The sequence below is a fragment of the Cyprinodon variegatus genome, unplaced genomic scaffold, assembly GCF_000732505.1.
Source record: "Cyprinodon variegatus isolate N-32 unplaced genomic scaffold, C_variegatus-1.0 Scaffold704, whole genome shotgun sequence".
Classification (NCBI taxonomy): Eukaryota; Metazoa; Chordata; class Actinopteri; order Cyprinodontiformes; family Cyprinodontidae; genus Cyprinodon; species Cyprinodon variegatus.
The window spans coordinates 345357-358237 of record NW_015151157.1 but is presented as its reverse complement, the minus strand read 5'-3'; the positions used below and the strand labels follow the sequence as shown (position 1 = coordinate 358237).

Sequence of the window (12881 nt, the reverse complement as noted above, 5' to 3'; positions counted from 1 at the left end):
CCGGTGCCAGAGTGTTTAGTCAGTCACGGTACAGCAACCCTGAGCCAACCAGCCTGTCTGATTCTCTGACTCCCCTGAAACCAGAACCTAAACCTAATCAGTTTTTTTGTCTTCTCTGCTTCTTAGGAGGAAACCTGACTGAACCCTGGAACTCTGGAAGAGTTTCTCTGCTGAAATCTGCCGGCCCTCAGGAGGTCATCTGAAGAATCTAACTGTCTGAACCTGCCTGCCCGCCCTCAAGAAGAGGATCGGAAGAAACTCTGGATCAGAACACTGATAAGTCTGAAGTCGAGCCCTGCCGTTGCTCAGCCCTCAGCCTGCCGTCTGCCTCTAAACCCAAACCTGCAGATCTACAAGCCCCAGCCTAGCCAAGCCTCCTCCGAGCCCTCAGTCTGCCGTCAGCCTCTGAACCCTCCTGGTTCCCCCTTCTGCCTGCTTAGCTCAAAACCTTTGAACAGAGAAACCAGTCGAGACCAGCCCCTGGACCTGATTACCCCCCCCTCCCCGATCTGTTTATTCTCTTTATCCAATAAACCTTTGAACTTTTTCCCCAGTTTCCGAGTGTGTGTTCTGCATGTGGGCTAGCATCCAGAAACCCATCATGACAGGATCAGGCTACAGAATCTGCACCAATACCAGAACCAGTTTCAAAGTCAAACATAAGAATTGTGACAAGGGTGAGGAAACAGGGTAAAAAGAATGATCAGAGTCAGAGACCAGATTTAAAACTATGCTGCTCAATGTGAGTGATCACAATGAGCAGCAGACTTAGAAAATAGAATAAGAACCATGGTCAGATTCAGAAAAGGAATTTGGTAAATGGCCTGTATTTATATAGTGCCTTTTCAAGCCAGGGAACTTCCAACTGCTTTACATCACATTCAACCAATGATGGGGACATACTGTAGCTATATGAGGAGACAGTTATTGAAATGGACAGAGCAGAAGTTCAAACCATCCGGTTGAAGGACAAAGCTTTGCATCCTACATCAGTGTCATCCCTATTATTGGATATTTGAGTCATGCAAGAATAGATAAATAAAAATACATCAGAACCCAAACTAGAAGCAAAAAAAGTTCAATCAGAACCATAATTGCTTTCAAAAAATTACAAGCCATGGACTCAAATTAAAGAATCATAAGTAGAATCAGAATAAAATACAAATTTCAGCTTAGAAGTAGATATTAGAATCAGCATAAGAAATATTCAAGCCAGGGTCAGAAGCAGAGTCAATAAGCTCCATTACACAGTTATGTTGGTTTGTAGTTTTTTAACTCACATGCAGAATCACAAACAGACTTAATGAGTTTTAACTTTTTATTTAAAAAAAGCAAGAAGAATCTGGAAGCTGAGAACCGTAGGAAGTAAGTTGAACTTTCTAGTTGGTCTGAGGGGGAAAGTCTGACTGAAAGGGGAATTAGCATGGATCTCTAGGTGTTTGATTTAGCATGCTTTGCAGACTGTACTCTAGAGGTCTAGGGGAATGAGAGTAAAATCGAGAGCCTTGGTCCTGGAGATGTGCTGGAGAGCAGGCAGGCAGGTGAAGTAGAGTGAGAACTGCTGCACAGAGGTAAAACCTTTTCCATGAAGATCAGAGACTTTCTGAGATTCACTGGTTGTGTGGAAAAATAAGACAAACTTCAACAAGAAGGATATTCCTGGTTAAGGTCTTTAACTGGAATACAATTATATATAATCATCTGGCGAAGAGAGATTATCCTAGATAGGACAGGCTTGATCAGAGAGACATGAAAAACAGGATGAATCTTTAAATGGTCTGGCAGCTTGAGGCGAACAACAGTGACTAGATTTCAAATGGACTGATAAATCTGGGAGAGTTTTCCGTTATAAGCCTTTAGGTTAATGTCACGAGTTAAGAACCAAACCTATTGTCCAGGCGCGTACTGGGGAGCAGGAATCCTTTTGCGATTGGCCAGAAGTTGATTTACTTTCATTGACCAATTCTTGGCAGAAACCATCAGGTTTCAGATCCATCTGCTACACAGAATACAGCTTTTGACAGAGGTAACTAAAACGTCCTGCTTATTAGATGGAAACAGGGGAAGTTGGGAGGACTCAAATGGAGACAGACCAGTAGCAATGAAGGTGTGACAGTTATGTGCGTATTTTACCCAAGGCAACTGGGTACTCCATGAAAATGGGTGTGATCAAAAGAGGCAGCAGAGGGATGCCTCAAGCACCTGGTTCATGCCTTTGGATTGACCATTTGTTTGGGAATGAAAAGCTGAGAGCTTAGAGCAGTCTTGGCCCCCAAAGAAGTACAAAACTCCTTCGAGACCCTGAATATAAATTTCGAACCCCTGTCTGATAGGATTTAAGAAGACAAAACAAGCTCACTCAGTCCAGAACACACAGAATATGATTTAGTATCCGATCCAACAGAATATTGTGTCGGAGAGGTTGTGGCGTTTAGTGGTCATTAAAAGTCAATGGGGCTTGCCTGGGCTGACTGAGATAGACCCCAGGTCTTTTTTAGTCAGGCTATATAGCAATTCGGCTGCAATTTCACGGGTTTGACTTGAAAAGAAATGTGGTTACAAAGTAAAACAAATCCACTTTGGTGGAAAATACAAAATAAAAGGGGAACAGGGAAAGAGTCAAGTTTAAGAGTTGCACATCACAAATATAGTAAGTGGGACAGACTTTGCAAAAACAATGAATGAAAAAAAGAATAATAATAATATCATATCCAAATAAAGTAGGAATTCAGGATAACGGATAAAGTAGTGATCAACAGGGGACAGATAGTGCAGTTTATCAGTTTCCTCGAAAAAAAACTTCAGGAGAAAAACGACTATAGAAAAATAGTGATCCTCTTTCAGCCTCACAAAAAACAAATTAACGAGGGGCAGACAGGGCAGGTAAGTGTGGCGTATGTCCTTCACCTGTTTATGAAAAAAAAAGAAAAACTTAAATAAACTTCACAGATCTCTCTCTGAGAATCACCTTGCACTGCCTCAGTCAGCATATAAACTGTCCCACAGCGTTTATTGCTGTGCTTTTCTTTTTTTTAAATGTAGATATCATTATATTTTTAATACAGGCATATGAACATACTCTATCTATTCTGGTTTGAGATGCTGCACAGACTTCTTAAGTGGGACTTTGCTTTATAGAATGCACCAGTGTTTCTTTTATTTTTGTATTTATCCTTTTTTTCAATAACTTTTCAAAATCTGTCCAAGTCAAATGTGGGAATTGTTTTAATTTGTGTATATCACAAAGACAGAAGTGAAAATAATCTGCACAGAACTGCCCTCCCTGCCTTGTTGGGACCTCTTCACACTCAGTGTGACAAGAAAAAATAATCGAAGATTAAAAAGTTGTACGCAACCAGTGTGTTCAGACCTTTAGTCTTACTGAAAACCAGATAAAGTTCATGATACTCAGACAGAACCAGGGAGAGGTCTACTGCAGTTTCCTGTTTTTTAGAATTTAAGACTCCAGACACAGACAGTTGTAGACAGTTTTACAGACTGAAGGGTGAGCCAAAAGTAAAATAAAAAAAATCGGAAAATGAAGAGAGTTGGAAAAAAACACCTTCTTCAGTATGATTGCCTGACACAAGAAGTTTTATTGGTTCCATTTGGTGTATGTTTACATGCAGAGGACTTCCATCTAGAGCCCAGACATGAACTGGTTCAGTGGTTCATATGGCTGGAATCTCCTGAAAAACAGGTTAGTGACCACGTAACTCTCACGGGGGATGATAGCGAGCATTTGAGTCACTAACCTGGTTAAAAAGTTCAGTCTGAGCCACAACTTGCTTGATTTCTACCACATGCAGTGAATGCCTCCCAGAGGGTTCCAGGAGTCGAAGCCAAAGTTGTTGCAGAGCAGACCGAAGAGCAGAAGCCAACAGACGAGGAAGAGTAGGAGTTTCTAGAAGGAGAAGCCAAAGCCGGTGTCCATGAGGAAGCAGAAGTCCAGGACAGGGGATCAGAGATCCAAAGAGGTACCATAGGGAAATCCAAGCCGGGGTCAGGAGACAGATTCAAGGTCGTGAGCAGGCAGAATCCAATGAAAGATCATTGGATTCAGATCAGAACAGTGGTAGGCAAACTCTGAAGTCCAGAAGCAGAAACTAGTTCTGATCAGGCAATCAGAATAAACAAGCTTGGTACACTAGAGAACCCTCACCTATGGCTTGAATAATCTGGTACTGATGGCTGGGACCAAGCAGTTTAAGTAGGAATTGGTACAGGTGTATCTGATGAGTGATAATGAAAACAGGGCTGAGCTAGGCAGGTGGAGGAAATAAACAATAATCCAGTCATCAGTGCCAAGATCATAACACAGGCAGGGTTTTCATCCAACGTTGTCGTTCGTCAGGTGACATACACATATGCACAGTGGTGGTCAAAGTACTCAGTAGTAGTACTTGAGTTAAAGTATTGATACTCATAATGAAATCTTACTCAACTTCAAGTAAAAGTTTCTCGATCAGACATCTAATCAAGTTAAAGTATTGAACTACTTACATTTGAAAATACTTAAGTATCAAAAGTACATGCTTTTAGAAATATATTCAGAGTAATTTTAAAGAACATTGTAACTTTTAGAAACCACTTGATGTATTGATGGGTAGAACCACCTGCTACAGATTCTACACCACTTGTGAAGAGCTTCTGCTTTAAAAAGGTCACAAAAAATAAACACAGCTATTTTGTAATTATTTCTTATTTAGAAACAAACCAAAAAGAAAAACAGGAAAGTCTTGAAAGTCTCCTCAAACTTTCTCTATGGAATAGAGGTTTAAGGTTGTGTCCATTACTTTACCACAGAGACACCAGAACTCTAATGTGAGAACTCATCCTACATAACAACTTTGACACATGGCAACAACTATCGGCTTGATAAAATTTACTTCAAATGATATCTGCCCTGAGTTTTGCATATTTTTGAATTGTCATTAAATTTCTAAAACAGTGGTGTCCAAATTCAGTCTAAAGAACTGCTCTCTGTCATGTTGAAAATTGCATCTCAAGAAAGAAAAACAGCAACACTGGAATACAAAGCTAAGTTGAGCCAAAAGTAACAAGTAACTAGCAGCTTCCTCGAAATGGAGTAGAGTAGAAAGTTATTTTTAGGTTTATTCAATGATGATTATAAAATTAATGTGTGCTTTTGAAACGTTTTTGCGAGGGGATGCTCCACTCCTGTCTCATGATTCTGTCAGGAGACCATCCTGCCTTGTCATTCTGATGGAGCATTCTGTCTTTATGAACTTATCAATTGTTCTGTCAGAACAATACTCTGTTTGTAACCATGTGTCATGTTCTGTTAATACAATGCTCTGCATAGGAGGTCCAGTGAGAGAGTCTGGGGTTCAACTGTCTCTGAATTGTATCCATAATTGTGTATTTCAGTTCTTCTTTTGCAAAAACCTACATTTTATGACCCCCCCCCAAAAAAACAAACAAACAAACAAACAAACAAACAAACAAACAAAACAAAAGTACTCCGGTAAAGGAAAGATACTAAAAAAAAGTACTTAAGTACAGTAATCAAGTAAATGTACTTTGTTACTTTCAACCACTGGGTATTGCCAATCTGCACCAATTCATCTATATCTAGCCAAGAAGAGTCAGAAGTTTTTGAAAGATCTGAAGGGTGAGATTGGGGAAGAGGTTAATTATTCCATTGTTTTGCCAAAGTTCTCTCTCAAAATCTGTTGTCAATGTGAAATTAAAGGGAGATTAGTTCCTGTAGAGTTTTAGACTTCTCTCTGCACACTAACTCATCCTTAATACTTTCATCCAAGGCTGAAGAAAAGCTCCTTTTAACGCTTCAGGGTTCCAGGCTTAAGAGGCAGCTAGTTCGTAACTCCATGGGAAAGTCTGATACTTACTGGTTACCCTGTTTTATATTCCGCATCTTACAGCAAATGTCAGAAACTGACTCAGTATATATCTGTGACTCAGTTTATCCGAAGGTCTGTTAAACTCATAGATAAACTGGTCAAGGAACATTTGGAATTGAAACTCACCTGGTTTGTCTCATTCAAGCAGCACTGTGATCTCAGCAGGATCTTCAGCAGGTTCAGGTTGTTGTAACGAGCAGCTACATGCAGACAGGTATCACCCACCTGAAGCAGGAGCATAGGTTCTGTTTTCCTGAGACTGGAGTATTGGCGAAATGTTTACAGATCCTCTTCCCCCACCTTGTTTTTGGCTTCAGGATTCGAGCCTGCAAGCAGAAGAAGCTGAGCGGTGGGAGCATGTGCGTTTTGACAGGCCAGGTGAAGCGCCGTGTTTCCTGCCTGAAACATTCAGAACACAATGAAATGAGGACCCCAGGGGATCTTTTCAGTCCCTGCTTAAAGTGGTGATCAGAAATCACTTCAGAGTTGGTCTGACAGGCTGGGCGGGGATAAGTGAGAAAGATTGGTGGGTTTATTTCTGTCAGAACAAACTCCTGCTGATTGTCAGGTTAATTTAAGAACTACCGAAAAGTATAGTTTCTCTGCAGATCCAATCAGAGGGCAATCTTTAAGAGGAGAATGTCACAGTTTTAAAGGTCTGACTTTACTTAGTGTAAACATTAGGACACAATCAGGGTTTGGATTTGAGTCGTGATGGGAAAACCACTTCTTTCAGGGGTATCATTTCAATACATTTAAGACAAACAGGTTATTTTCTAAACTCTGATTAAAGTTATATTCTCCATGCTGACACATTCTCCAGCTTTTTCCTCTACCAACAGCAGAAATTTTGTTTTTCTTTGTTGTAAAAATCTCACAGTCAAAGATTTTTTTCCACTCTGATATTGAGAACAACAGCTGAGACAAGCTTTTCCTCTGATTACCTTGTTCTTGACTTGCATGTCAGCTCCGGCCTTAACGAGCAGTTTGACGCACTGAGTGAATCCATGCCAGGACACCTCATGGAGTGCTGTGTTTCCAAGCTCAAACACACAGAACGTTGCAGTCAGAATAAAGAAACGTGATCAGTAGATCTACACACTGTTAATAAGAACTTACTGGATCCTGCAGGTCCAGAGCACAGCCTCCAGCTATCAGAGCAGCCATGGTCTCACTGTTTCCCACAATGGCACTACGGTGAAGTGCTGTCTGATGCCCAGAGGCCTGAAGGAGAAAGAGAAGTATAAAACAGACCCTCATCACCAAGCACTAGTTATCTTTAAATCCAGCCTGATGCATTTCAATGATTTCACGTTATACAACTCTTGTCTCTGGAGACTAAATGTTTCCAAAAGTGTGTCTTCATGCAATTTTAATGACTTTCATTTTGACTGGATAAATGGATGGTTCAGCTTCCTGTCAAAAATGTTCTTATCCATCTCTTCACCTTCTATAATCACTTATGTTTGGATTTTAAATGCTGCACATTTTGAAGACTTTTATTGCTCAAAGGGCTATTTATCTTGGAAGACTTTGACACCTGTAATGTTACAAAGCTAAGAATTTAAAGACATTTACTCCATCACAGCTTCACTCCTTAACATTTGCATAACTGTGCACCGTCACACCTCCCCTAATGTCTACCTTAACTACTGCAGTTCTGCACACCTGTGAACCTGAATATAAGCTAACCTGAACATTTGTATAACCACTCACCTATACTGATATAGACCTTAAAACATGTGCAACTGGATACTAGTAAATTTTCAGACATTTATGCACCCTTGTACAACTACATTTGTGTGACACTTCACACCTGCAGACTTTTGCATATCTAAAGTGCTACAACATTCTACCTGCAAAAAAACTGTACACCTGCAAAGTTGTGACTCATTAACAGAATTACTTCTGCACACAACACCTACATCTGTATTTCATGCCTAAACCCCTGACACTATCCTCCTCACTACTGTAAAGCTGTATACATTACCTGCACAATTTGACTTTCTCACCTCTACACCTGCACTGCACTTCTTCTGTAACTGCACACTTGGACATATTCAAACCTAAATTCATGTATCTGTAAAACCTGAACAGATGCACATGTACACAGACTAAACCTGCACCTAACATGCTGCACACATTTACAGCCGACTTATCACGCATGGTCTAGCTTGCACACCTGTACTCCAATACTTTTGGAGAGCCACGCATCTGCCAATTTAAAGACCTGCACATTTTTTAAAGGTTGCAAAAGATACTTCTGCACCATTGCTACCTTTTTAGATATAATTATTAATTCTTTATTTCATTCAATTAATTAATCAATTCATCAATTCCTTCATTTATTCATAGATGTACCCCTGTACATTTGTACAGCTGCATAGTTGCATACCTGCACACGTACATCTCTCCATCTCTGCATTTTGTCATGTATTTATTAACCCCTTCAAACCTGGACACATACTCATATCTGTATATACTATTACAAACAGATACTGCTAAACATATATGCAGAAACTGGTTAACATCCTTTACCTTAAATTGAATAGCTTCACCATCTCCAGACCTACAGAGGTCTTTCATGACTGATGGGTCTTCTACTTCCTGTAGCCATAGAAACAAAGTCTTTAAGTCAGGTGGATTTGTACAATGCAGTTTTCTGAAGCCTCTGCATTTTTTGTGTTTTTGATATGTGACTAACTGGGTTTAAGCCATCCAATAGAAGATCTCACCTCGGCTGAACTGAGTGTACACACCAAGTTTTCCATGTCTGAAGATCCAATAGTGTTTCTCCTGCAGAACGCTGCCATTGAGCTGCTCCAGCTGCAAGAGGTAGAAAAAGAAGTAATCTCAGGGAGCTAGTTTAGCTCAGTGTCATGGACCAACCAAAGAGTATTAAAAAGTGAAGAAGTAAGACATGTATAAAAACCCTTTATATATTAGTCTGTGCGTCATGCTCTAGGCTTATGGTCAAACAGCCGCAACATAACGTTATTGTACTGCCTGGGTTTATGATGTTAGAATCTTTTAATGTTCCCCTTTACATGATGATATAAAGGATTTCAGATCTGATGGTCGGAATGAGTCTTTAATCCTAAACATGGTTTCAAACGAGTAATCGCTTTGTTGTCTCTCTGTTATCTGTATTTCATTATCTCCCTGCAGTTTTCTGAATTACTTTTCATATTTTTTTAATTATTATACTTCTTGGGTTGACGATACAAAGAAGAACAGACAAAAAAACAAAAGGGCGATCTATTGTGATTCCAGCAATATGCACAGTGCAGTTTGTGTGTAGATTAATGTGGTTAAAGGGAACAATCTGATGGCTTTTCTTCTTTTTTAAACAGATCACATACAGCAGTTAGACATGAAGGTAGCATGTTATGTTCAAACTGTTTGAAAAACTTCCTCACCAACTGTCTCTGCTGTTTATAAACCCTAAAACAGACACTTTAATATCAGAAACAAGTACAAAAATATTTTCATAAAGGAGTCAAAATAAACCATTTACCAGCTTTCTTTTGCAATATTATCAAATTGCACTAATAATCTAAATTGTTAGGGAAAAGACCATTGACTTTAATCTGAAAAACTGTTTATGGTTTCTTTCTACTTCTCTGTCTGTGACCCATTAAGCTCAAACTATTAAACTGCTCATCATTCCAAAAAGTAAAATAAGTGAAAGGAAGCTGATTTACCTGATCCGACTCAGTCGCAACTGATTCCTCGACAAAAAAATGAGCATCTGTTTTTAAAAACTCCAGCTTAGCCGTTCAGAACTCTCCCTGCTTTCCGTGGTGAGGATCAGGATCAGCCTCTGCAGCAGCAGCGGACAGATCATTTACTAAAAGGAAGATGTGTAGAGACGAGGACAGCTGTTACAGAGGAGGACAGATTAAAGGAGGGGGGGGACCTGCACCGGTTTTAATGTGGGATAGGGAAACCTTTAAAACCCTGAAAATATCCAAGCTGAAGATCAGAGTAACTACACATATAGATTCCACTATCTATTATTGAACCCAAGCCTCTTAACGTGTTATAGGGGCTATACTAAAGGTTTTGAATAAATTTCACTCAGACACTGTCAGTCAGCAGAAAGAACATCTGAAGCTTTTTGTTAATTTTGTGACAAGCTGTTAGAAAGGAACCAACTGGAGAATTTCCACTGAAGATGCGGAAAATCTAAATACTGAAGCCCCACATGAAATCTAACAGCTTCTCACTCAGAGGCTAAATGCAGCTGGAGGCTCAGCTGGGGATTGATGGGATTCAACAAAGATGCTGCAGGATGTTGGATCTTTGAGCAGGAAGAAAAGTTTGAGGGGCGACAGATCAGAGGATCGTCTGCTCTATCATTATCTAATGAGTGTTTCTGCAATGCACCATACATTTTTTATCTCAAAATGCTACGGTTTAAAATCCTCTCAATTGCTGTATTTGTTATCATAGATAACTACAACAATGATGAAGATGGTGAGGGTGATTTCATTGTGATCAAGGATGTAATGATCGTTGTTGTCATCATCATGGACATCATTATCACTGCCCTTATAATTGCATTTTCATCATTATCACCATCTTCATCATCACCCGGTTATCACAGTTATAATTCTCATTAGGCATCTTCCTCATTAGCACCATCATCCTCAGTGCATTGTAATCAATTATATCTCGATAATTATAACCATCTTTGTCATCATATTATCACCAATTTGTTAGTTAATTCTGCTCTCTCTGTTTTTTCCTCATAGTAGCTTCATCTGCTCTGTTCCTGTTTGGCTGTGATGCTATCCTCGTCTTCTGACATGGGAGTGTCACTAAATGTCGCTAAATGCATGCTTTGTGTGTGGGATTGCCTTTGAGTCAATGCGTCGATGCAATCACTTGGTTTTCCTTAGATAAAAAACTTTGAATCAATTTGAGTCTATGATCTGGTTGAATTGTAGAGTACCTTGAGATAACGTGTTGTGAATTATCGCTCTATAAATAAACTGAAATTTATTGAATTTTATCACAACTATCCATCATGATTGCTAATAAAATCATCCTCATTCCCATGACCATCATCATCTCTATCTTCAGCATCCTGCCATCACAGTAATACTTCTCGTCCTTTATAATTTCCTATATTATTGTTACAGGTATTTTCATCATCCTCACCATTGTTGTCTTTATCATCTTCAACATCATCACCAGCATTTAACATAATCATAGTAATATTGCCATGTTATCATCATACTTATATGATTATTTGTGGGTATGGTTGTGCTCATCATCATCAGCTTTCTTTTAAAATCTTTATTAATGTAATTTTTGTTGTTTTAACAATAATACCATCATCTGATAGACGCTTACCTTAGGGAACTGCTGGCCCTGGAACACCTCGGGCTTCCCCCAGAGGAGCTGGATAGAGGGAAGTCTAGGTGTCTCTCCCGAGACTGCTGCCCCTGATAACTACGAGTCATTTCATCACCATCAGCCATCATAAGCATCATTATTTGAGTCTTTACTTATTTCATGATCCCAGTTGCTTTTATTATTATCACCTTATTATCTTCATCACCATGAAGATGATGATCATTCTATTAATTTTTAACAATTTTTGCCATTTTTATCATATTTATCCTGCATCGTCCTTTTTACCATCATCACCACCTTAATCATCATCATCATCAGAATTGCCATCATCGCCATTATCATCATAACTATCATCTTCAACTTTACCGTCAACATCAACGGGATAACCATCATCATCTTCATCATCATCACCTTTGTCATCTTCATCTTTATCATCATCATCATCATCATGCAGAAATTCATGGCTGTCAGCAGAAACAGAATGAAACCTTTCCATGAATACCAGCTGCTGGAACAAGGTTTGTGCTGCTGCTTCTATTATCCAATGTTGTTCTCTGTCAGATCTAATCTGCTGCACAGCAACCTGAGAAACTTCTCTGATTGCTGTGCAAAACTGATCCTTCTTCATCCTGCTGACTAAAATTGAATCGGGTTGATTGTTCTTCACTAAACTTAATCTCAAGCATTGTCCTTCTGGAGTCCAGGTCTACTTTGTTCTGGAGTTTCAGTAAATTCATCAGTAAATCGAACATTGAGCTATATGAACCATGTTATGCATATCATCTCACTAGCAAGCAGTTGCTGAAGATTTTCAGTGATGCACAGTAAAACCTTCTGAGAAAGAATCACATTGGTTTTTGCCCATGTGCATCAATTAACTTTTAAGTTTTAGCAAAAGATTCAAAACTTTGACAGTGAATGACAGAAGTCAATTCTTCGTCAAATTTACTGTGAGCTTCAACTGAACAAACAAACAAACAAACCAATAAGGTAAAAAAAATAAAATAAATAACTACAAAAATCTAAAACTAGTTCACAATAAACAAAAGTCCACACAAAAATCAAATGACAGCTAGAGAACGCTGTATATGTATAGGGATCAGTTATAGTTTTAAATTCTCTAAAATTGGTTTTCATACATACAAAAAAAAGAGAGACTACCAGAAACGTCATAATTCCATCTTTCTATGTAAAACCCTCCTATTAATTCCCTGAGCCAAAAAATGAAACTGAGGTGGAATATCAGATTTTCATGGTTTCAAATTCATCTTTCGGCTATCACCATTGCATAGGTTACTACTCACTTCAGTAGCCAGTTCTTACAGAGTATGAGAGGAAAAATAGAGCTCTTTCTGATTCAGTGTCAACATTTATTTAAATGCACAGAGTACCATTTAATAATAAATACAAGAAACCTTAGATCTTTAAGCTAAGCATAATAGGAAAGATAGCCTGGTACCGTAGCTACAGAGCATTGAGTTGGTGTGTTTGAGAGAGAACAAGATCTCCAGTTTGAGACAAAGTCCTGCATCTATGTCCATAACCAAGACCCTCAGCCCAGATTCCTCTAACCTGACTCCGCCAGATGGATTTGCTCCGCCTATCCATCTGGAAACCTTCCGTTGAAGTAAT

General features: G+C 39.1%; 1 protein-coding gene across 1 annotated transcript in view; it reads right to left on the bottom strand.

Moving 5' to 3' along the window:
* Positions 1 to 11711, bottom strand: part of LOC107097525 (ankyrin repeat domain-containing protein 6-like) — a 16304-nt gene extending 4593 nt beyond the window's left edge. The window contains exons 1-6 of the mRNA XM_015394691.1: positions 11616 to 11711; positions 11247 to 11345; positions 7005 to 7109; positions 6830 to 6958; positions 6186 to 6284; positions 6012 to 6110 (exon numbers count right to left, since the gene is read on the bottom strand). Coding sequence (XP_015250177.1) covers positions 6012 to 6110; positions 6186 to 6284; positions 6830 to 6958; positions 7005 to 7109; positions 11247 to 11345; positions 11616 to 11711 — 627 coding nt within the window. The remainder of the gene's footprint in view (positions 1 to 6011; positions 6111 to 6185; positions 6285 to 6829; positions 6959 to 7004; positions 7110 to 11246; positions 11346 to 11615) is intronic.
* Positions 11712 to 12881: the final 1170 nt, after the last annotated feature.